Source organism: Prionailurus viverrinus, chromosome B1 (assembly GCF_022837055.1).
Source record: "Prionailurus viverrinus isolate Anna chromosome B1, UM_Priviv_1.0, whole genome shotgun sequence".
NCBI lineage: Eukaryota > Metazoa > Chordata > Mammalia > Carnivora > Felidae > Prionailurus > Prionailurus viverrinus.
The window spans coordinates 43,150,927-43,177,777 of NC_062564.1; the positions used below are offsets into that span (position 1 = coordinate 43,150,927).

The window sequence follows — 26,851 nt, forward strand, 5'->3', positions numbered from 1 at the left end:
TCCTCTTTAACATTTCTTGAAGGAGTCTTTTGGTGGTCATAAATTCTTTTAATATTTGTTTGAGAAACTCTTGGTCTCTCCTTCTATTCTGAATGATAGCCTTGTTGGATAGAGTATTCTTGGCTGCCGATTTTTTTCCTTTCAGAACTTTGAATATAACACAGAAAAGTGTCTGCTGAAAACTCAGCTAATAGCCATATAGGGTTTCCCTTGTATGTAACTGTCTTCTTTTATATTGCTGCTTTCAAACTCTCTTTATCGCTATTTTTCAAATTACTATGTGTTTTGGAGTGGACCTCCTTGGGTTGATTTTTTTGGATTATCTCTGTGCCTTTTGGATCTAGATTTCTGTTTCTGTCCCCAGATTCAGACAGTTTTCAGTTATTATTTGTTCAAATACGTTTTCTGTCCCCTTCTCTCTTTCTTCTCCTCCTGGGATTGCTATAATGTGAACGTTATTATACTTGATAGAGTTACTGAATTCCCTAAGTCTTTCTGTGTAGTTTTTTTCCTCTTACCTACTTGGCTTGGTTGCTTTCCATTGCTCTGTCCTCTAGGTCACTGATTCACTTTTCTGCTCTTTCTAGTCTACTCTTTATTCCATCTAGTATAATTTTAATTTCATTTATTTATTCTTCATCTCTAATTGGCTTTTTTAATCTTTTTTTAAGGGTCTCAAAGTTGTCTTCCACTTTTTTCTCAAGTCCAGTGAGTATCTTTATGATCATTGCTTTAAATTCTCAATCAGGCATATTGCTTATTTCTGTTATCCTTAGGTCTTGCTATGATTTTGTTCTATTTTTTTCCCATTTTGGACATATTCCTCTGTCTCCTCATTTTTTTATAACTCTCTGTGTCTGTTTCTCTGCATTAGGAAAAATTGAAAACATCTCCTGCTCTTGAACACAGTGATCCTATGAAGAAGGGATCCTGTGGTGCCCTGCAGTATAATGTCCCCTGTTCACTAGAACCAAGTGCTTCAGGAGTGTCTCCTATGTGTGTTGTATGCACCCTGCTATCATGATTGGACTGCATCTCCCTTCAGTCCAGTCATCTGCAGTGTCTCTCTTTGCCTGTTGTGTGCAATCTTTGGTCTCTATGGTGTTAGTGAGCCAATCTGGGGCTGCCTTAGGCTTGGTTTGAGTTAGAACAGGCATTTGTCAGAGATGCAGTAGCACCAAACTTCAGGGCACTTTCCCTGTGTAGTCCCCTGAAAAGCTTTCATTGGTGGGTGGGGCCAGCAGTCAGACCAGGTGTCTGTCCCCATTCCACTCCTGAGGCTACTGGAGTGTGCGGTTATCTTTCCCTTACTTGGGGAAGGTGTCACTTTGGAGTAACGCTGACCTGTGTCAGGGCTGCTTGCTCATTGCCAGGCTTGTAGCACCGCCTTGGATGAACTCTGGGCAAGAGCATATTTGATGGGGTGGATCCACCAAATTGCAGAGGGGTGAGACACGCAGTGGTAGCAAGTTAGCTAGTGTCAGTGCTACACTGGTTTCAGCTAGTGGCCCTGTGTTTTTGCTGGGTCATGGGGCAGGGAAAGGGAGCTTGCCAGCTCCTTAGTTCCTAGAGGAGTCTCCTAAAAATCTGTGCCCTTGAAATACATGCTCTTAGATTAGCAAACAGTTCTCTTTCCTGTGTGCCCCCATGTGTTTTCCACACTGCTGTTTCTATGCTGTATCTCTGCAGGGCTAATTTTTGTTGTGCTCTCTCTTTAAGGTGAGGGACTCAATTTCCCCTCACCTCCTGGCTTTCCCAGAGCTGATCCTGCTGATTTTTAAAACTCCAGGCTTTAAGTCCTACTGGTTATAAGAACTGATGAAAATCAGCCCATCTGGTTTCAAAGCCAAATGTCATGGGGATTCATCCTGTCCGTGAGGGCTCCCCAGTGCAAGAGTCTGCTTCTCTCTCCTCTCCATGCCTGCAGGCTCCTCCTTCCTATTGACAGTCCTGTAGATCCATTTAGCTACCCACAACATCTACACCCTTCCTGCACTCTTCAGTGCAGTCTCTTCTCTTCATTTAGTTGTGACGTTGGCTCTGTACATCTTAGTTATTTCTGAGTTCTTTACACTGATGTTAGTATTATCTAGTTGTATCTGTGGGATAAGGTGAGGCTAGAGTCATCCCATTCTGCCCTCTTTCCAGCAATCCTCAGACCCTTGACCCTTGATTCAAAGAGTTGATACCTTGGCTAACATCCTCAGCCCTGGCCTTGCAGTTAGGGTGACACAGAGGAAGGAACCAGCTGAAGATTTAGGAGGGGAGAGATAGGGATCACGGAGCTATGGGAAATTGCTCTCCAGGAAGATCCTGGTCCTGCTTGGAGACAAAAAGAGGGTATTGAGGGAGGAGTCCTCTTACCCAGGCAGGTGTGAAGTGTTCCAAGCTCATAGAGCAATGCAAAGAGAAAGAAATAGGCTGGGCCATAGTGCACCCAGCATGGCCAGGGCTGAGGTCCATTGGGCAGCTCTGAGGTTTGTGGGCAGGAGTACTCAGGTGTCCACCACACTGGCCTTGTCTCTTTGAGTAAGGACTGCATTGTTTTCAGCTCATGCTGGCCCACCCTTAGGGCTCCCAAGTGGCTTGTCAGCTGCCACAGGTGGAGGGAGAGAAGGCAACAGACACAAGCTTATGCCTTTGCACACAACTTATTTGTTCTGGCTAAGTTTGTCATTGATTAAACTCTTCAGTAGTGACATAGGGGTAAATGAGTATGATTTGCTTTTCTGTTGAAGTTCTTGGTAACTAGTATTCTACGTGTCATGTTTTTCTGGCATGTTTTATTTGCTCTGGTGGAGAAAAAAGGAAAAAAACATTTTTTATAAGAAATTTTCTACTTAAATCGTACTACTGCTGACTTAATTTAGTATCTCTGCAAATAAGGAAAAATCAAGAATATTGTATTTGATCTTTGATAAGGCAATCAAAAAGCACTTTTCATCAACTGTGTGCCTATCCTTACAGTACTAGATTGTAATCAGTTGAAGAAAGGGAAAGGAAACTTTAAAATGCAACTCAAGGGTGCCTGGGTGGCTCAGTCGTTTGGGCGTCCGACTTTGGCTCAGGTCATGATCTTGCGGTTTGTGGGTTTGAGTCCCGCGTCAGAGTCTGTGCTGACAGCTTGGAGCCTGGAGCCTGCTTTGGGTTCTCTGTCTCCTTCCATCTCTGCCCTTCCCCCACTTGTGCCCTCTCTCTCTATCAAAAATAAATAAATGTAAATTAAAAAAAAATTTAATGCAACCCAAGTGTTTTGTTAACAGTTACTCTAAGCACTTGCAGGGAAACTGCAGAGGTGGGGGACGGGGAGCAGCAAGGCAAACAGGAAATGTGTCTTGGCTGGAAAAGAGCATGCAATTTTCCTTAAATATTCCAAGAGAAATCTTAAATCACACATGTCCAAGACCCAACTGACCTCCACCCACCTCTCTCTTATACTTTCTTTTATCCCAGTACACCCTATTACAAGGATGAATTGTGGCAATAGTTGCAATGTTAAAATCCAGTCAGGCTTAAAACTTGGATCTGCTAAGTGGTAGTGTACATGGGATCCTCATAAATTATTAAAATAAGGCAGGCCAGTAATTATAATGACCCAAAATAAGTCACAATAAGGATGTGGTAAAGTTATGGTAGAATCATCCTGATATATTTTTTTTTGCCACACAAGTGACCACTAAATTATACAACTGAATGTGTTTAGTATTTTCCATATATTCCCAGATATGTGCAGCCATCACCACAGTCTATTTTAGTTGCATCATCTCAAAAGGAACCCTGTACCCTTTAGCTATCACCACCCCTCACCCCAGCTTTTCATCCCCACTAAACCCAGCCGAAAATAACCACCACCCTTTGTCGCTATAGATGTCCCCATTCTGGATATTTCATACAAATGAATAACATATGGGTTTTGTGATTAGTTTTACTTACTTAGCAGAATGGTTTCAAAGGTTCGTTCATGTTGTAGAGGTATCAGTGTTTTGTTCCTTTTTATGGCTGGATAATATTCCATTGCATGCACAGATCACTATTCATACAATGTTTATCCATTCATCAGTTGATGGACATTTGGAAAAGGAATCTCTTAGCCTCTGTGGTGAGGTACCCCCAACCCTGAACCAGGAGCATCCTTGTTTATGGAGGGAGATTCTGTAGGTGCTCATTAGATTCCAGCTAGGTTGATGGCTCCCTTATCCATGTACAACACTTTGAGGTGCACTTTGAGAAATGCACTCATCTTAGTAAGAGGGAGATGGGGAGGGGGACCCTGAAGCAAGAAAATATTACCCAGAAAAGCTCATCTCCAGCAAAAGAGGAGGAGCAAGTCTGTCTTCCCCAAAGGACAATGATATATCCTAGATCCCAAATTACATGAGGCCACAGAATTCTCACCTGGAGACACAATAGTTATCTATGACCAGAAACACAGCTGGAGCAATTCCCTGGAGATGGAATGGATGTTAGTGTCTATCTGGGGGTTCGTTCTGGGGCTGGCCTTACCTGGCAACATTTCCTCTCAATATCCCTAAGCCTGGAAGGGATAGACCAGGGAATCAAGGGCAGTTGGGAGAGGTGTGGACTGTGGGGTGTCCTCAGTGAATAAGGAATGTTCATATCTGGGGATGTGACAACTTCTCTGGTTCAAAAGTTGCTTATTTTCCCATAAAGGATCACAACATGTAGAAGAATCAATAGACACAAACCTACATACTTTCACTCTCAGGATTTATTTTTGTTTGTGAAGTTGAAAAGCTTTAAGCCATAACAAAAGGAGAGAATAGGTTGGTTTTTTTTTCATTCTTGAATCAGGTCAATTAATGGTTAGCATCTTGGTAATATCCTTTTTCCAACCTATGGCTTTTTGACATTGTTTAGTCACTGTTGTAAAACAAATACAGAAAGAGATATGCTAAATTTTAATTGTTAATAAAAGTGATCTCATTTTACTAGACAACTAGAAGTATAGCAAATCATTGGTATATGAGATACTGATTATAGTGTCACAATCTAGACCTGTGTTTCACGAAATGTGTAAACCTGTTTTTTTCCTAAGTTGTCTGTGATAGCCACAGTAAAAGGAAATATTAAAAGTCATATTCACAAGCATTATATTTACACAGTTTCTACACTTCACATGGATAAAAGAAAGTCACCAGCAAGGAAACAGAGAGGAAAAGAACAGTAGAATATGTGAAGAAATAAGTAACTACTAATTTGTCTATTTTTATCTTCAGAGGAAGAGTATTTCAAGAAATCCTCTGTGCCTTTCCAACAGGTGACCCATATACATACAGTTGGAGTTGATTCACTAGCCTCCAGTTCTTACTGAGTCTGACTTTTTCCCTAAATATGTAAAAAAGCCAACCATATCATGCTGAATCCCTTCCTTACTACTTCAAAAATACTTTAACTATATGAGAAATACTTTCTCGTGTGTGAGAAAACATGCTCCTCATCATGGCATGCCAAACATTTGTCTTGGTTCACAATTATCCATGTAGATTTTCTTTTGCAACATTCATAAATTTTAATATAAATTTTAAAATGTAATAAGAGCATACATTTGAAAACTGGTCTGTGTTTACATTTAACCTTGCTTATCTTGCTGCTTTATCAATAAATGTTATTTAAGCACATTTTCTTACACTTTATATTGAAGCTGCCAGTTCATTCTGTTGGTCTCCTTCAAAATTTATTCCTAAAACCATTTTTACTACCCCTGGTCTGAGGTACCATCCTTTCCCTCCTGGATTATTGCGGTAGTTTCTCCACCAACTGGTTTCTCCACTTCTCCTCTTGCCATCATACAAACTATTTTCAACAAATCAGTCTTTTTTTAATTTATTTATTTTAGCAAACCAGCCTTTTAAAGTGGAAGTCTTGAACATTAATCTTCCAATGATTTCCTCTCAGAATAAAACACAGCCCTCAACACTTCCCACAGCCTACAAGAGTTTTACTGTCTGACCTACTCATGACCACAGTCCCCTTGCTAACTCTGCTCCAGCTAAACTGACATCACTGTTGATCATCAAACATTTCTGACTTATTTTTTCATTGGATCATTCACATGCTTGGAAAGCTCCTGCCTAGATATAGGCATGGCGACCTCTGCCACTCTATGCCTCTGTAAGGAGTTGATTTACAGCCGGAATGGAAAAGCTCTATCTTTATCTCTAGGAAAGCCTGGATGCTTGGTTTCACTTTTTGCCAAGACATTGGCAGTGGAATTTATAATGGACTGTTTAAAATTTAAAGGAACCTTGAGGCCTTGTGCATGAGATATCTCTCCGGTGCCCATTTTTGCCCGCACTCTCTCTTGTACTGTATCCTTTACATTTAAATAAAAGTCCCATGTGAACTGAACCTGGGAATTCAAGTACCTCCTTTTAAATAAATAAACTGAGTCAATACTTGCAACTTCCTCCAATACTTTGTTTACACATCTCTTGCTGAATAGGGCCCACTCATTCAATTATATTTAAAACCAATATCCACCTCCTCCCTCACCACCAACTCTCCCAACTCTCCCTACTGAGAAATAAGACTATTTTACATGGAGGATAGTAGTGTTTTGTTTGTTTGTTTGTTTTGGTGGCAGATAGGGAAACAGAGATCCCTTGACTTAACTCTCCATCAAGGTCAGATAAGGAGGAATGGCTGATTAGTAATTGGATGAACTCTTGTTTTCATTCATGGTTGAATTTTTAATTCTTCCATTTACTCCCAGTGATAGGTCTAAAATGTAAAATATTATTATTTCTTTATGTATATGATTTATACATTTGAATATATACATACATATTCAGATATGTCAGATATATTCAGATACATCTCTCTCTATATATATATGTATATACACATACAGAAAATATACAGATAAATATATTGAATCTATACAAATGCCAATGTTACCCCTTCTCATAGTAAAGAATTTGTCTCTCTTCTCTGGAGGGACAATGCATTTATCATTTTGCCTGACATCTAATCGGTCCTCAATAAATGTAAATTTCATTTCCCTTCACCAGGCATACCTCATGCTACATGTGTCAAAATTGTGTGTGTGTGTGTGTGTGTGTGTGTTGTTGTTGTTGTTTCTTTTGTTTTGTCTTGGGGGATTTTTTTGAGAGTGAGAGAATGCACAAGCAAGGGAGGGGCAGAGGGAGGAGAAAGAAAATCTCAAGCAGACTCTACTCCCAGACCAGAGCCTGAAGTAGGGCTCAATCTCACGACCATGAGATCATGACCTGAGCTGAAATCAAGAGTTGGACACTTAATTGACTAAGCCACCCAGATGTCCCCAGATGTTGAGTTAAGAGTTAATCCTTGGGAGTCTGGTTGTCTTGAATGAAACTCCAGCTTCAAAATTTACTAAAATTCTGTACACATGGATAATTATTTAAATTTTTCATGTTTGTTTCCTCATTTCTAAAATAAGGCTAACAATAACTGTGGAGGCTTAGTGAGGAAAAAAATATAAATGGTGGGAGTCAATCTGTGTAAATCTATCAAATTAGAACCTTAAATGTGGGAGCAGGATGCATGATGGCTCATAAATATTTTAAGAACATATTTAAAATCTCTTTAAAGTCATTTCTTATTACCAAAATGTTGGTTAATAAATCTCTGGCTAATATTAGTTAACATTAAATATTTATAAGTTAATATAAAACAAAATTATTGGGGTGCCTGGGTGGCTTGGTCGGTTAAGCGTCCGACTTCAGCTCAGGTCATGATCTCACGGTCCGTGAGTTCGAGCCTGCGTCGGGCTCTGTGCTGACAGCTCAGAGCCTGGAGCCTGTTTCAGATTCTGTGACTCCCTCTCTCTCTGCTCCTCCCCTGTTCATGCTCTGTCTCAAAAATAAATAAACGTTAAAAAAAATTATTAAATATTTTTAGTCTTTTTTTAGTATATGATATTGATAAATAGCAATCACGATAAAGGAATATGGAATAATAGGTTTTTTACACTGAGGTATTGCTAAATTTTTAAAACTATTTTATGAATTATATCATTTTCAATAATTTTATTCCTTCAATTTACCTTTAACTTGATGACTGTTTGCTGTTACTATTGTCGTCTGATATAGATCTGTGAAAAAGAAATAGCATTAATTAGGGTTAGAAACCATTGTAATTTTATGTTTTCTCTCTTTTTGGAGTATAGTTGACACACAACATTACATTAATTTTACGTGTACAACTTAGTGACTTGACAAGTGTATACATTATGCTATGTTCACCACAAGTGCACCTACAATCTGTCCTAGTACAGCACTATTACAATGTCAGTGACTATATTTTCTATGCTGTGTCTTTTAACCATGACTTATTCATGCAATTAGTAAAAGTCTACATCTTCTCTCCCATTTACCCATTTTCTCCAACCCTTCAACTCCACTCCCCTCTGGCAACCATTAATTTGTTCTTTGTATTTATAGGTCTGATTCTGCTTTCTGTTTGTTTATTCATTATTTTTTCCACTTATAAGTGGACTCATGAAATTTGTCTTCTCAGTCTGACTTATTTCATTTAGTGTAATATCTTCTAGGTATTTTCTTTTTAGTTTTACTGTTTTCCACAATACCTGCACCTATTTACATTCCCACCAAGAGTGCACAAGGTTTGTTTTTTTCTTTCTCTACATATTTGTCAACACTTGTCATTTCTTGGTTTTTTGTTTTGTTTTGACTCTAGCCATTATGACAGGTGTAAGGCCATATCTCATTGTGGTTTTGATTTACATTTCCCTAATGATTAGTGATGTTGAACATCTTTTCATTTGTCTGTTTACTATCTGTATATTTTCTTTGGAAAAATATCTATTCAGGTTGTCTGCCCATATTTTAATCAGATTATTTGTGGGGTTTTTTGGTATTCAATTGTATAAATTCTTTATGTATTTTAGATATTAATCACTTATCTAATATATCATTTAGAAATGTCTTCTCCCATTCAATAGGTTGCTTTTTTGTTTTCTTGATGGTTTATGTCACTGTGCATAGGCTTATTTTGGTGTAGTCTCAATAGTTTATTCTTGCTTTTATTTCCTTTGTCTGAGGAGACATATCTAGAAAAATGTTACTACGATCAATGTCAAAGAAATTACTGCCTGTGTTTTCTTGTAGGATTTTTATGGTTTCAGGTCTCATATTTAGGTCTTTAATCCATTTTATTTTTTGTGCATTGTATAAGAAAGTGGTCTGGTTTTATTCTTTTACATGTAGCTGTCCAGTTTCTCCAGCACCATTTGTTGCAGAGACTTTTTCTCATTGCATATTCTAAGAGACTCCTTGGTTGCAGATTAATTGTCCATATAATCATGGGTTTATTTCTGTGCTTTTCACTTTGTTCCATTGATTGATGTGTCTATTTTTGTGATAACACCATACTGTTTTGATTACTACAGCTTTGTAGTATATCTTGAAATCTGGGATCGTGATACCTCTAGCATTGTTCTTCTTTCTCAAGATTGATTTGACTATTTGTGGTCTTTGGTGGTCCTATAAAAATTTTAGTGTTTGTTCTAGTTCTGTAAAAAATGCCACTGGTAATTTGATCAGGATTGTATTTAACCTGTAGTCAGCTTTGGGTAGTATGGATATTTTAACAATATTAATTCTTCCAATCCATGTGCACAAAATATCTTTCCATTTGTGTCATTTTCAATTTATTTCATCAATGTCTTTTAGTTTTCAGAGTAAAGTTCTTTCACTTCTTTGGTTAAGTTTATTCCTAGGTATTTTATTCTTTTTGTTCCAATTGCATATGGAGTTATTTCCTTAATTTCTCTTTCTGCTACTTCATTATTATTGTATATAATCACAACTGATTTGTGTATATTAATTTTGTACACTTCAACTTTGCTGAATTCATTTATTAGTTATAACAATTTTTTGGTTTAGTCTTTAGGCTTTTCCATATATGGTACCCTGTCATTTGCAAAGAGTGACAATTTTACTTTTTCCTTACTAATTTGGATTAAAAACTTTTTTGTTGCTGTTGTCTAATTGCTATGGCTAGGACTTCCAGTACTATGTTGACAAAAGTGGCAAAAGTGGATGCCTTGTTGCTAAGCTTAGAGGAAAAGTTCTCAAAGTTTCATCTTTGAGTATGATATTAGGTGTGGGTTTTTCATATATGGTCTATGTGAGGTATGTTTCCTATAAATCCACTATCTTAAGAGGTTTTTTGATGGAAGCTTTATATCATTATTTTATCTTTATTTTCACAAGTGAGAAACAGAGACATTTTCCTTCCAGATAGAATAATGAGACGCATTTATCTTTACTTCTGTATTCTTTTTCCTGAATATCCATGGAGCAAAACTGTGACTTGTGTTGGTGATACGGTAAAGAAAAAATCTGTGTGTAAGTGAAATAAGTTAGAGAAAAACAACTACCATACTATCTCACTTACGTGTGGAATCAAATTTAAAAAAACAAAACAAAACAAAAGCAAGCCCACAGATAATCAGAACAAATTGGTGATTACCAAAGTTGGGGTTGTGGGATAAGTAAATGAGTGAGGGGGGAAAAGGTAGAAACTTCCCAGTTATAAAATAAATCATGAATATATAATGTATAACATGGTGATAATAATAAAGTATTGCATATTTGAAACTTGCCAAGACAATAGATCTTAAGTCTTCATCACAAGAAAATAAAATTTTGTAACCATGTATGGTGACAGATATTAACTAGATTTATTTTGGTGTCCATTTCAAGTAACTTAGTTCTAATTTTAGAAACAGATGAGCAATATTAAATAAGTGTAAAATGGGCATTGTCATCTGTATTCTCCTTTTCCTATCATGTTTTTTAAACATTTTTCTCACCTCCTACCTCTTTAATTCACAAAATTTCCTTCTCTATCTCTATTAATCTCCTTGGCACAAGTGAATGTCAATGTCAAAAAAAAAAAAGGAAAAAAATGAGATTGGTTAGGTAGTAGACAAGCAAGTATAGCAAACATGGCTTTCTCTACCGCTCTATCTCTATTATTCTCTAACTCTAGTAATCTCCTTGACACAACTGAATGTCAATGCCAAAAAAACAAAAGGAGATTGCTTAGGTAGTAGACAAGCATGTGTAGCAAACATGGCTTTCAATTTGAGAGGCACTGTGAATTTACTAAGTACCTTTGGTTATTTCTGGACCTATAAGAAAAGGAATGACTACTTGAAATCTGAAAAACTGTGTTATATAACAAGCCTCAATATTTATAAATCCTAACCAAATTCATCCAAGATCCAAATTCAACATTTTTAAGGCCTACTTATTGTATTCTGAGTTACATTTTAGTTATTCCCCAAATGGATTTTAATATTAATTTTTAAAAATAATAGATTTACTTACTCTCCACTTACTGTTTCCACTCTGTTCCAAAATCTTATTTTATTCCATTTAAGAGCAATAATGGCAATTAAAATAAGGAAAGGTAGAAAAATGTAGAAACTGATTAAGAGGCCATTTTTTTCAGGAGCAGCATGTTGTTTTGCAGGTATGTTTTGGCCTTTCTCTGAAAACACGAGAATATATTTTAACATTTTCAAAACTGATACTCAAAGTTTATTAGTAATTTCAATTATAAAAATTTTGGATTCAAATAATACAGTCATAGAATAAACAATATATATTTAAAAATGTTTTAAAAACTAAAAACATTTTTAAAATATTAAAAAAATAAAAATGTTTTCCAATATTCTGTGACTATGCCCCAAAGTGGTTATATATTTTTAGAAGCTCAATATTAATATAAACTTGTATTTAATCTTTAGGTATATTTTTAATCTTTATGTGTTATATTTGAACATATTTTTCTATTATATTCCCTTTTATGAACTGCTACTTAAAACATATTAAACTGATATTAATAACTACTAAATTTTTAAATTTAAAAATTAGAGTAAGAGTGCCTGGGTGGCTCAGTCGGTTAAGCGTCTGACTTCAGCTCAGGTCATGATCTCGCAGTTTGTGAGTTTGAGCCCCGCTTTGGGCTCTGTGCTGGCAGCTTGGAGCCTGGAGCATGCTTTGGATTCTGTGTCTCCCTCTCTCTCTGCCCCTCCCCCACTTATGCTCTGTCTCTCTGTCTATCAAAAATAAATAAAATGTAAAAAAATGTAAAAAAAATTAAAAATTACAGTAAAAAGAAAGAACTGTTAAAAATGATTTGATAAAAAAATTATTGCCATTACTGGTGCTTACTTTTATTTAAAATTTTTATTCCCTTTTTATTTAATTTCCTTTTTTTACTTAAGTATAATCAACATATAGTGTTATATTACTTTCAAGTGTACAATATAACAGGTGGGTGCTGTTTCAGGGACATAGTTGGAGAGAGTAAGGTGTTAAGACTGATTGGATGTATACATGTCTGAATGCAATGAAGGCTTCCACATAAACTTTAAGATTTTGGTGGCCAGTGCAGAGATCTATTTGTCTTGTGACCACCAAGCAAGCCTCATAAGGAAGACTGTGGATGAAAGGCAGAGATACAACTTACAGCACTGCTTCACGGCCTCTGTGACTGAATCAGGATGTTGAATAACTGTAGAAATACTCAAGACTCCAGAGTTGCACCAATGTAAATAATTCCGGGGAGTGGCTGAAGGCAATGAAATGTGGAGGTGCTTCTACAACTGTAGAGTTTCCTCTAAAGAACAAAAAAACCAGGACCAACATGGTGGAGAAGTAGGGGGACCCATACTTCCCACATCTTTCAAAGAAAGAAGTGCAGAAGCCAAAGGACTTTTAACCCCAGAGCCTTGAAGGAAAAGAGACTGAATCTAACAGGAGGAAAATGGGAAAAATGGAGAAAAGGGCTACTCCAAGGAACAAATCAAAGCACATTTGGTGGAGGGTCCAAAATATCACTATGAGTAGGGTAATAAAATAACCAAAGTCACAAAAAGAGAGCAAGTAACAATCTCCAAAGAAAACACCTCCTGAAGGGCCAGGCCCTGGATAGTGTATGACCATCCTATAATATAGCAGGGTTCGCAGGTACAGAGCACACAAGTTTTTTAAATGCATAAGGGACAGAAAACTAGCCAAAATGACTAAATGGAAGAATTCTCCTCAAAAGAAATTCCAGGAAGGAGAGACAGGTAACGACTTGATCAAAAACGATTTAAGCAACATAACTGAACAAGAATTTAGAATAATAGTCATAAAATTAATTGCTAGGCTTGAAAAAAAGCATAGAGGACAGCAGAGAATATATTGCTACAGAGATCAAGGGACTAAAAAAATAGTCATGATGAATTAAAAATATGCTATAAATGAAGTGCAAAATAAAATGGAGGCAACCACAGCATGGATTGAAAAGGCAGAGGGAAGAATAGGTGAATTAAAACATAAAATTATGGAAAAAGGAAACTGAGAAAAAGAGAGACAAAAAAAATCCAGGAGTATGAAGGGAGAATTGGAGAACTAAGTGACGCAATCAACAGAACAATATCCATATCATAGGAATTCCAGAAAAATAAGACAGAGAGAAAGGGGCTGAAGGTGTACTTGAACAAATCATAGCTGAGAATTTCCCTGATCTGGGGAAGGAAACAGGCATTGAAATCTAAGAGGCACAGAGAACTCCCTTCAGACGTAACTTGAATTGATCTTCATATCATAGTGAAACTGGCAAAATACAAGAATAAAAATCCTGAAACCAGCTAGGGATAAACAGACCTTAACAATCTTCATGTGATGAACAGGAAAAATATGCAGCCAAGAATCCTTTATTCAGCAAGTCTGTCTTTCAGAATAGAAGGAGAGATAAAGGTTTTTCCAAACAAACAAAAACTGAAGGAATTCATCACCACTAAACCAGCCCTACAAGAGATCCTAAGGGGGACTCTGTGAGTGAAATGTTGCAAGGATCACAAAGTACCAAAGACATCACTAACAAGCATGAAACCTACAGATATCACAATGACTCTAAACCCATATTTTTCAATAATAACACTGAATGTAAATGGGCAAAATGCTCCAATCTAAAGACATAGGGTATCAGAATGAATTAAAAAAAAACAAAACAAAACCCATCCATTTGCCATCTACAAGAGACTCATTTTAGACCAGAGGACACCTTCAGATTGAATGTGAGGGGATGGAGGGAACTATCTATCATGCTACTGGAAGTTAAAAGAAAGCTGGAGTAACCATACTTATATCAGACACACTAGACTTTAAATTAAAGGCTGTAACAAGAGATGAAGAAGGGTATTATATAATCATTACAGGGTCTATCCATCAGGAAGAGCTAACGATTATAAATGTCTATACACCGAATACGGGAGCCCCCAAATATATAAAACAATTAATCACAAACATAAGCAACCTTATTGATTAGAATGTGGTAATTGCAGGGGACTTTAATACTCCACTTACCACAATGGATAGATCATCTAGACAGAGAATCCATAAAGAAACAAGGGCCCTGAATGATACATTGGACCAATGGACTTGACAGATATGTTTAGAACTCTGCATCCCAAAGCAACAAAATATATTTTCTCGAGTGTGCATGGAACATTCTCCAAGATAGATTACATACTGGGTCACAAAATAGCCCTTCAAAAGTATAAAAGAATTGAGATCATACCATGCACACTTTCAGACCACAATGCTATGAAGCTTGAAATCAACCACAGGAAAAGTCTGGAAAACCTCCAAAACCATAGAGTTTAAAAAAACGTCCTACTAAAGAATAAATGGGTCAACCAGGCAATTAGAGAAGAAATTTTTTAAAATATGGAAACAAATGAAAATGAAAATACAACACCAAATGCTTTGGGATGCAGTGAAGGCAGTCCTGAGAGGAAAATACATTGCAATCCAGGCCTATCTCAAGAAACAAGAAAAATCCCAAATATAAACTCAAACAGCACACCTAAAGGAAATAGAAGCAGAACAGCAAAGACACCCCAAACCCAGAAGAAGAAGAGAAATAATAAGGATCAGAGCAGAAATAAACAGTATAGAATCCAAGAACGGCAAAAAACAAAAACAAAAACAAACAAACAAAAAAAAAAACAAACAGTAGAGGAGACCAAGGAAACCAAGAGTTGGTTTTTTGAAAAAATAAACAAAATTGATAAACCTCTCGCCAGGCTTCTTCAAAAAGAAAAGGGAGGTGACCCAAATAGATAAAATCATGAATGAAAATGGAATTCTTACAACAATCCCTCAGAAATACAAGCAATTATCAGGGAATACTATGAAAAATTACATGCCAAAAAACTGGATAACCTGGAAGAAATGGACAAATTCCTAAACACCCACACACTTCCAAAACTCAAATGGGAAGAAATAGAAATTTTGAACAGGCCCATAACTAGTGAAGAAATTTAATTAATTATCAAAAATCTCCCAACAAATAAGAGTCCTGAACCAGATGGCTTCCCTGGGGAATTCTGCCAGACATTTAAAGCAGAGATAACACCGATCCTTCTCAAGCTGTTGCAAAGGATAGAAAGGGAACGAAAACTTCCAGACTCATTCTATGAAGCCAGCATTACTTTGATTCCCAAACTAGACAGAGACCCAGAAAAAAAAAAAAACAAAAAAAAACAAAAAAAAACAAAAAAAAAAAAACAAAAACAACTACAGGCTAATATCCCTGATGTATATGGATGCAAAAATTCTCAATAAGATACTAGCAAATCGAATTCAACAGCATATAAAAAGAATTATTCACCATGATCAAGTGGGATTCATTCCTGGGCTGCAGGGCTTGTTCAATATTCACAAATCAATCAGTGTGATACATCACGAAAAACTGAAGTTTTCCCCCTGAATTCAGGAACATGACAAGGATGTCCACTCTCATCGCTGTTGTTTAACATAGTGTTGGAAGTTCTAGCATCAGCAATCAGGCAACAAAAGGAAATCAAAGGCATCAAAAATGGCAAAGATAAAGTCAAACTTTCACTTTTTGCAGATGACATGATACTCTACATGGAAAACCCAACAGACTCCACCAAAAGTCTGCTAGAACTGATACACGAATTCAGCAAAGTCGCAGGATACAAAATTAATGTACAGAAATCCGTTGCATTTTTATAAACCAATAATGAAGCAACAGAAACAAATAAAGAAACCGATCCCATTCACAATTGCACCAAGAAGCATAAAATACCTAGGAATAAACCTAACCAAAGATGTAAAAGATCTGTATGCTGAAAACTATAGAAAGCTTATGAAGGAAATTGAAGAGGATATAAAGAAATGGAAAAACATTCTGTGCTCGTGGATTGGAAGAATAAATATTGTTAAAATGTCAATACTACCTAAAGCTATCTACACTTTTAATGCAATCCCAATCAAAATTGCACCAACATTCTTCTCGAAGCTAGAACAATCAAATCTAAAATTCATATGGAACCACAAAAGACCCCGAATAGCCAAAGTAATTTTGAAGAAGACCAAAGCAGGAGGCATCACAATCCCAGACTTTAGCTTCTACTACAATGCTGTAATCATCAAGACAGCATGGTATTGGCACAAGAACAGACTCATAGACCAATGGAATAGAATAGAAAACCCAGAATTGGACTCACAAAAGTATGGCCAACTAATCTTTGACAAAGCAGGAAAGAATATCTAATGGAAAAAATACAGTCTCTTTAACAAATGGTGCTTTGAGAACTGGACAGCAACATGCAGAAGATTGAAACTAGACCACTTTCTTACACCATTCACAAAAATACTCAAAATGGTTGAAGGACCTGAATGTGAGACAGGAAACCATCAAAACCCTAGAGGAGAAAGCAGGAAAAAACCTCTCTGACCTCAGCCACAGCAATTTTTTTACTGGACACACATCTCCAAAGGCAAGAGAATGAAAAGAAAAAATGAACTCTTGGGACCTCAGGAAGATAAAAATCTTCCGCACTGCAAAGGAAACAATCAACAAAATTAAAAGGCAACCAATGAAATGGTTGAAGATATTTGCAAATGACATATCAGATAAAAGGCTAGTGTCCAAAATCTATAAAGAACTCACCAAATTCCACACCTGAAAGACAAAAAATCCCGTGAAGAAATGGGCAGAAAATATTAATAGACACTATTCTAAAGAAGACATCCAGATGGCCAACAGGCACATGAAAAGATGCTCAACATTACTCCTCATCAGGGAAATACAAATCAAAATTACACTGAGATACCACCTCACGCCTGTCAGAGTGGCTAAAATGAACAAATCAGGAGACTATAGATGCTGGAGAGGAGGTGGAGAAATGGAACCCTCCTGCACTGTTGGTGGGAGTGCATACTGGTGCAACTACTCTGGAAAACAGTGTGAAGTTTCCTCAAAAAATAAAAAATGGATCTACCCTATGATCTACTCTATGTAATAGCACTGCTAGGAATTGACCCAAGGGATACAGGAGTGCTGATGCATAGAGGCACTTGCACCCCAATGTTTATAGCAGCACTTTCAACAATAGCCAAATTATGGAAAGAGCATAAATGTCCATCAACTGACAAATGGTTAAAGATGTGGTTTATATATACAATGGAATACTACTTGGCAATAAGAAAGAATGAAATCTGCCATTTGTAGCAATGTGGACAGAACTGGAGAGTATTATGCTAAGTGAAATAAGTCAGGCAGAGAAAGACAGATACCATATATTTTCACACATATGTGGATCCTGAGAAACTTAATAGAAGACCATGGGGTAGAGGAAGGGGGGAAAAATTTACAGAGAGGGAAGGCGGCAAACTATAAGATACTCTTAAATACTGAGAACAAACTGAGGGTTGATGGGGGGGAGGGGAAAGTGGGTGATGGGCATTGAGGACGGCACCTGTTGGGATGAGCACTGGGTGTTGTATGAAAACCAATTTGGCAATAAATTATATATACATATACATATATATATATATCAAGTGTACAATAAACAATTTAACAATTCTATACATTACTCAGTGTTCATTAAATGTACTTTAATTCCCTTTATATAATCACTCTTAAAAAAACAATAATAGTAAACTATGTTAAAATTCCATATTACCTGCATAAGGTGATACTATTCTAACTTTGACTGTATTAATTAGAAAATAAACATTCCCCTAAGTGTTACAAAGACATTATGGAAAATTGGGAAAAGAATCTATGAAATCTTGATTCAATTAAACAAAAGAAATAAGCCGGACAACTAAAGTACAACAAACTAAATTAAGGAATCAGAATTACCACCAAAACAACTATGATGATATTTAATGCACATGAACTTAATGCCCCCCCAAAAAAACAAAAATTCAGTAATTTTAAAATGCAGACACAATCCATCTATGTTTTGATAAGAAGTGATTTACCCAAAAAAGGTTAACTCAGGATGTTTTATGTATTACAGAAAGTAAATTGGCAAAATATATGCAAAAACATTGAAAATAAGAAAATATGTAGCAGACTTAAGCTATGGTAGAACTCAATACTTTTAAAGTTCTCCTTCTTGCCTTATCCATCAGAAGATCAACTCTCCATCAATTCACCTTAACTTAAAATTGTATCATATTGGAAGTGGAGCTTCTTTCTCATGTACTTAATTACTGCAAAGACTGATTTAAGAAATTGGACTAATCATTATTGGATTAATTGGACAATATCCATTATTCTAAGGAAAAAGATAAGGCTTCCACTTTGGTTAAGATGAAATATTTTCAGGGGCGCCTGGGTGGCGCAGTCAGTTAAGCGTCCGACTTCAGCCAGGTCACGATCTCGCGGTCCGTGAGTTTGAGCCCCGCGTCAGGCTCTGGGCTGATGGCTCGGAGCCTGGAGCCTGTTTCCGATTCTGTGTATTCCTCTCTCTCTGCCCCTCCCCCGTTCATGCTCTGTCTCTCTCTGTCCCAAAAATAAAATAAACGTTGAAAAAAAAATTTTTAAAAGATGAAATATTTTCATTTAATGGAACCAAACTAGCCCTCTTACAATAAAATTATAAAACAGGAAAAAAGACACACAGGAAATGTTTGCAAGACAATAGGAAATGCAAGATTTATATGAAGGAAGGAAAACATGGCATTGACTTTAAGGAAAATCCAATTTTACCTATAGAAAACTTGCCAATTTCAACAGAGAGAATTGGAGTCCTAGGCAAAGCACAGAATTCCCAATGAGTTAACGAGGTAGAGGAAGAATTCACAACAGTCAAAAAGGCTAGAATCTGCAGGGTGCACTGGTGAGAAAGATGTTTTTAGATGAAAGACAGCAGAAATGTTAGAAAGCGCCTCCCAGGAGTCCTTGGCAAGAAAGATAAGGAATGTATATATATTTCATATATATAATATATATGTATCAGCCTAAAGCTAATTAGACAGTTGATTACCGGGTAGAGAATGGAAATGAGATACCAGAGTTGAAGCAGTGCTGGAGAAAGGGCCCCAAGAAGATTTCAATTGCTCCACATTCTCACTAGCACACATTGCCTATATTTTTTATTATGATCATTTTAATGTGTGAAGTGGTATCTCATTATGGTTTTGATTTTCATTTTTCTAGAATGTTCAGCATCTTTTCTTGGGCTTATGGCTATGGCTATTTATATACCTTCTATGGAGATGTGGGTTTTTTTTTTTAAGTTTTTATTTATGTATTTGAGAGAGACAGAGACAGTGTGAGTGGGGAAGGAGCAAAGAGAGAGGGAGAAAGAACCCTAAGCAAGCTCTGCACTGCCAGCACAGAGCCTGACGTGGGGCTCAAACCCACAAAATCATGAGATCATGACCTGAGCTGAAACCGAGTCATATGCTTAACCGACTGAGCCACCCAGGCACCCCAAGGATGTGTTTACTTAGTTTTTTTAATTCTATTTATTTATTTTTGAGAGAGACAGAGACAGGGTGAGCAGGGAGAGGCAGAGAGAATGGGAGAGAGAGAATCCCAAACAAGATCCACACTATCAGCACAGGCCCCGACCCAGGGCTCAAACCCATGAAACCATGAGATCATAACTTCAGCTGAAATCAAGAGTTGGACGTTTAACCAACTGAGCCACCCAAGCACCCCGAGATGTGTTTATTTAAAGCCTTTCTCAATTTTATTTGGGTTGTCTTTTTATTATGTTCTTTACATATTCTGGATACAAGTCCTATATGAGATATAAGATTTTCAAACATGTTCTCCCACTCTATAGTTTTCCTTCACTTTCTTGTTGTATCATTTGCAATACAAAAGTTTTTAATTTTGAGATTGCAGGAAATGGCAGAAGAGTGGAGGACCCCAGGCTCATATCATCCCACAAATATAACTAGATAACTATCAAATCATCCTAAATATCCCAGAAATAGATCTAAGGACTAGCAGAACAAACTCCACAACTAAAGAGAGAGAAAGGACACTCTGAAGAATGTAAGAAGTGTGGAGATGTAACTTTGGAGAGAAATGGATAATGGCTGCTGTAGGGGAGAGGGAGCCAAGTTTGCTTAGAAGGTGAAAGACAGATTAGCACACAAGGGTTAAGCACAAAGGGAAAGTGAATCTTCATAGCAATTGGCTTAGAAAGTGAGAGGGCCTGAATTTTGTGAGTTCTTGTAACCAGCAGATCTTAAAGCCTAGAGTTTTAAAGGTCAGCATGCTTAGCTGTGGGAGATCTCAGAGGCACTGGGGCTCCTCTTGGAGAGAAGGCAGGGCAAACAGCCTATGGACATACAGCATGGAAATAGTGATCTCAAGAGTGCCTGGGGTGCACAGTGGGGAGGTTAGTTGCTCATCTCTGAATGTGTTCCAGACAGGCAGCATTCATAGAAATTTCTGGAACTAAAGAATTGGAAAGTTCCATTTCCCTCCCCCATCCCTTAGCATGAAGACAGGACCACTTGAAGAACTAGCATTGACACTCATTACCTAACTTTTTATACAAAGCCCCACTTCCCTGTGTTTCTGAAGAAACACCTTCCCTATCATGCTTGCCTCAGTCCCAGAATAGCAGACCCCTTTTCTCAGAATATTGTCCCAAATCCCTGCCAACACCTCATCTTCGGACACAGGAGTTTTGCAAGGCCTCAGTTCTGGTGGCAGCAGCAAGTCTCATTTCACAAGAAGGCCAGAGCACACCTTGTTAAAATAGTCACATTCAGGTCAGGGACCAAACACTGCCCACAACAGGAAAAGAGAGCCTGTGCAGATGATGGACCTGAAGTATAAATCAACCAGGACTAAATAGCAGAGTACATGCAACACACATTGGAGACACTCTTAGAAGTGCCAGGCCTTGAAGAACAGGGGACACTACACTGCAGGGTACTACAAGACATCTTCTTCACAAAGCCATTATCTTCAAGAACAAGAGACATAGCTGACTTTCTTAACTTATAGAAACAGGCACAGAGACTTACACATAATGAGAAGATGAGGAAATGTCACAAATGAAAGAGGACAAGTCTATGGCTTGAGATCTAAGTGAGACAGATATAGGTAACATGCCTGATAGAGAATTTAAAGCAGTGATCATAAGGATACTCACTGGACTTGAAAAAAGAGTGGAGGACATCAGTGAGACAACTAACAGAGATAAGGAATAACAAAGCAGAGTTAAAGAGTTCAGTAAATGAAATGAGACACACAGTTGGTAGAAGGAACAGCAGGCTGGAGGAAGCAGAGGAACAATTTAATGACCTAAAGGACAGTAATGGGAAATAATCAAGTGGAACAAAAAAGGAAAAAGAATTATACAAAACAAGAATAAACTGGAAACTCAGCAACTTCATCAAACATAATAACATTCATACTATAAGAGGCTCAGAAGAATAATAGGGAGAAAAAATAGGCAGAGAATTTATTTGAAGAAATAGTAGCTGAAAACTTTCCTAATCTGAGGAAGAAAATAGATATCCAAATCCAGGATGCACAGAAAAACCAACACAAGTACCCACAATAAGACATAATGTAATTAAATTGGCAAAATATAGTGATAAAGAAAAAATTGTGGTGACTGAGTGGCTCAGTTGGTTAAATGTTCAACTTCAGCTCAGGTCATAATCTCATGGTCCACGAGTTCAAGCCCCACATCAGGCTCTGTGCTGACAGCTTGGAGCCTGGAATCGGCCTCAGATTCTGTGTCTCCCTCTCTCTCTGCCTCTCTCTCTCTCTCAAAAAGAAATAAACATTAAAAAAAAATTTTTTTTTAAAGAAAAAATACTGGGGCGCCTGGGTGGCTCAGTCAGTTAAGCATCTGACTTCAGCTCAGGTCATGATCTTACAGTTTGTGGGTTCGAGCCCCATGTCGGGCTCTGTGCTGACAGTTCAGAGCCTGGAGCCTGCTTTGAATTCTGTGTCTCCCTCTCTCTCTGTCTCTCCACTGCTCAGGCTCTGTCTCTGTATCTATAAAAAAAAATAAATGTTAAAAAAACTTTCTTTAAAAAAGAAAGAATACTAAAAGCAGGAAAACAAAAGAAGACAGCTACATACAAAGGAAACTCCATAAGGCTATCATCAGGATTTTCAGCAATACTTTCCAAGCTAGAAAATAGTGGGATGATGTATTCAAAGTGCTGAATGGGGAAAACATGCAGCCAAGAATATCCTATCCAGCAAGGTTATCATTTAGAATAGAAAGATAAAGAGTTTCCTAGACAAAAACTATAGGAGTTCATGATCACTAAACAAGCCCCACAAGAAGTATTAAAGGGGACTCTTTGAGTGGAAAGGAAACACCAAAAATGACAGTACGAAGGGAGGAAACACAAAATCAGTAAAAATGAACATATCTGCAAAAAAAAAATCAGTCCAGGAACTCACAAAATAAAATGATGTAAAATATTACACCATACACCTAAAAAATATGGAGTAGAGGAGTAAAAACTGGGTTCAAATTTAAATGACCCTCAACATAATATAGATTGCTATATGCAAAAGATCATATATATAAACCTAATGGTAAAGACAAATCAAAAAACACTAATACATACACAAAGAATAAAGAGAATGAAATCCAAATATATCACTAAAGGTAACCAGCAAGCCATGAAAGACAAAAAGACAAGAAAGTATCAGAGAAAATCTTCAGAAACAATCACAAAACAAGTAATAAAATGACAATGTCTATCAATAATTACTTTTAATTCAAGTAGACTAAATGTTCTAATCAAAATACATAAGAGATAGAATAAATAATAATAAAAAGACCCATCTGTATGCTGCCTACAAGAGACTCATTTCAGACATAAAGACACTTGCAGATTGAAAGTGAGGGGATAGAGAAACACTGAACATGGAAATGGATGTGAAAAGAAAGCCATGATAGCAATACTTATATTGGACAAAATAGACTTTGAAACAAAGATGGTAGCAAGAGACAAGGAAGGACACTATATAGTCATAAAGGGAACAATCCAACAAGAAGATATGACAATTATAAATGTTTATGAAACCAACATGAGAGCACCCAAATACATAAAATGATTAATAACATAAAGGAAAGAGGATAATAATACAGTAGTAGGGAAGTTTAATATTCCGTTTACATCAATAGACAGATAATCCAAACAGAAAATCAACAAGAATGCTTTAAATGACATATTGGGCTAGATGGACTTAACAGATGTATTCAGAACATTGCATCCTAAAGCAGCAGAATACACATTTTTTTCCAGTGCACATGGGACATTCTTCAGAATAAATCATGCATTAGGCCACAAAACAAGTCTCAACAAATTGAAAAAGATTGAAGTCATACCAGGCATTTTTTCTGACCACACTATGAAACTAGAATCAACTACAAGAAAATATCTGGAAAGACCACAAATAACTGAAGTTTATATAACATGCTACTAAACAATGAATGGATCAATCAAAAATAAAACAAGAAATCAAAAAGTACATGTAAACAAATGAAAATGAAAACACAACAGTTCAAAAGCTTTGTGACACAGCAAAAGCTCTTCTAAGAGGGAAGTTTATAGCAATAAGGGTGTACTTCAAGAAGCAAGAAAAATCTCAAAAAGAGGGAGGAGTTAAGATGGCAAAGTGATACGAGGACCTTATGCTTGCCTTGTCCCTCAAACACAGCTATATAATTATCAAATCATTCTGAACAACCAGGAAATCTATCTGAGAACTGACAGAGGGAGAAGAGTCCACATCGTGGAAGGCAGGAAGTACAGAGACATGATTTGAGGGAGAAAGAATTGCGAGTGCTGCTGAGGGGAGGGACCTCTGATCATGGAGAGAGAAGAGAGAGAGAAAGATAAAATAGCATGGAGGGGATGGCACAGGGAAAGCACTTCTCCCAAACCATTGACTGAGAAAACAAGAGGGGATGATTATAACAAGTTTTTACAACAGCAGAGCTAAAAGTCTGAAGTTTTAGACATCGCTGGGGTGGAGCCTGACAAATGTAGCCATACTCCTGTGAAGGAGGGCAGAGGCCTAGGAGCAGTCAGTGTGCTCTAAGGATCCCTTGGGTCACAATGAGGGAGACAGCCCCCATTCTTGGGAGTGCATTTGGGAGAGGCTTCACTGCCTCTCAGGGTACAAAGAGCTGGAGAACACCACTGACCTGCCCCATTCATTAGCATATGATCAGAGATGCTTGCTGAAGACCACCTACCTGAACGGTGGCTTTTGATATGCTTTGCCATAAAATCCAAGCCCCTGTGCATTCATGTGACTGCTTTCCTGGGGCAAACCAGTACCAGCCACAGTGTGGCAAGACTCTCCCCCAGAGGATCAAGGCAGGTCTGTGCCATGTCCCTAAAATTTGGAGTTTTGAATGAACCCCAGCTGTCTGCCTGAGAGAAAACACAAGAGCACTGCCCGACCAGGTGGGCAGATGGCTCAGAAAAAGACAGGGTGAAGGCAGGGATCTGAAGGAAGCCTGGGTCACAAAAGGAGAGGACTTTCTGAACAGCAACAGGTGTGAAATCCCCTTGAGGGAAGAGAGTGGGCTGACACTATTTTTCACCCCTTTTCTCAGCACAGACAGACTTCAGTGAGCAGCATAGCACACCCAGTGGAGGCTTGAGGCACTTGCAACAAGCCCCACCACCCTGCACTCTACAATTCCCTTTTTTAATAAGGCAAATGTGATTGAGAGCCAGAGCAGCAGCTGACCTTTCCCCTAGAAGACCAGCATAAATCCACCCACATGCACCATATCTACAGAGTGCTGCAAAGCTTCCACTATAGTGGAAATAAGACAAGGAAAATTTTCCTAACACACACAATAAAGAGTTCTAGACAAATGCCAAGATGGAGGAATTCATCTCAAAAGAAAGAACAAAAAGAGGTCATAGCCAGGGAGCTAAACAAAATGGATATAAATAATACAGTAAAACCTTGGTTTGGGAGCATAATTCATTCCGGAAACATGTTTGTAATCCAAAGCACTTGCACATGAAAGCAAATTTCCCCGTAAGAAATAATGGGAACTCAGCTGATTCATTCCACAACCCAAAAATATTTATATAAAACTGATTACAATACTATAATACAAAATAATCAAGAAAATACAAAATATAAAGAAAAATAAGTTGACCTGCACTTACCTTTGAAAACTCCATTGCTGATGTGAGGGAGACAAGAGAGAGGAGGGTTGTTGTGTATAGGAAAATTTTCACTATCACTAATGGAATCACTGCTATCTTTTGGCTCAATTGAATCTTTTTCTTTTGATGCAACTTTAACAAGAAACCTATTCAATGACACTTGCTTTTGCCTCCTTTTGAGGATTTTGTGGAAATGTGGTATTGCATTGTCATTAAACAGATACATCACTCACACTGCTACAGTCTTCTTCAGGTGGTACATTTCTACTACAAAATTTTGCACTGTTTCTCACATTTTACACATCTCCTTAATCTCATTTGAAGTGAGGGATTCCTCTGCCTTTTTCTCCTCCTCTGCAGACGAGATGCAGATGTAGACTTCCTATAAAAGCTTTCAATTTTGGCCACTCACATACTTCACTTGTACTTCTTAATGATTCCATTCTTAACATCCACTGTAATCATCTTCTTCTTACTGCCTTTCTTTTCAACCATTGTCTACATGGTGCTCATTGCATATGCTCACACGGATGTTGACTACAGTACAGTGTTAACAAAATCTTATTATAGACTGTATTTAATGTAACTGGCAATAAGTCAGCAGAGGAAAGAGTCTTTATCTGCAGGCAACTTGACCGAGAATGAAGCAAAGCATTCCTAAGCTTACTCTTGTATGGAAAAGCAAATGATTGTCCATAGGTGCTTTGAAGTGACAAAAAATACAAAGTGTGCCACTTGTGGACACCTTCAAACATTCTGAAAAATCACAGATTTCTGCCAAAAACTGTGGCCTTAGACCAAACATCCTAGCATGGAAGGGGATAACCCACAATCCCGCAGCAAGAGAAAGAGAGGAGAATCATTGGCTCATTTGTGATCATGTGACATTCAGCATCAGGTACTACTCATATTGCAAGACATCGCTCGTTTATCAAGTGAAAATTCATTAGAAATGTTTGCTCCCCTTGCAGAATACTCACCAGAACAAGTTACTCACAATCTAAGGTTTTACTGTACTATGAAAAATTAAATGCTATAAATTGGGCAATCTGAAAGAAATGAATGAATTTCCGGAAAAATACAAACAACCAAAACTGAAACAGTAAAAAAAACAGGAAATTTGAACAGATTCATAACCAAGGAATTGAATCAGTAAACAAAAATCTCCCAACAAACATAAGTCGAGGCCATATGACTTCCCAAGGGGAATCTATCAGGTATTTAAAGAAGAGTTAATACCTATTCTTCTCAAATTATTCAAAAACATAGAAATTAAAAGAAAAATTTCAAACTCATTCTATGAGGCCAGCATTACCCTGATTCCAAAACTAGACAAAGACGCAACTAAAAATGAA

The 26,851-nt window shown here is 37.3% G+C and overlaps 1 protein-coding gene across 9 annotated transcripts in view; it reads right to left on the bottom strand.

Moving 5' to 3' along the window:
* Positions 1–4,711: 4,711 nt before the first annotated feature.
* LOC125164952 (A disintegrin and metallopeptidase domain 3-like) overlaps positions 4,712–26,851 on the bottom strand; it is a 156,194-nt gene continuing 134,054 nt past the window's right edge. For 2 of the 9 annotated variants that reach the window (XM_047857667.1, XM_047857665.1), the window contains exons 19-21: positions 11,361–11,523; positions 8,048–8,095; positions 4,712–4,881 (exon numbers count right to left, since the gene is read on the bottom strand). In XM_047857667.1, the coding sequence (XP_047713623.1) occupies positions 8,050–8,095; positions 11,361–11,523 (209 nt within the window). In that variant the 3' untranslated portion in view covers positions 4,712–4,881; positions 8,048–8,049. Of the gene's footprint in view, positions 6,742–8,047; positions 8,096–11,360; positions 11,524–12,507; positions 12,658–26,851 lie in introns of those variants that run through there. The other 7 variants (XM_047857670.1, XM_047857669.1, XM_047857666.1 and 4 more) reach the window with 6 other exon arrangements.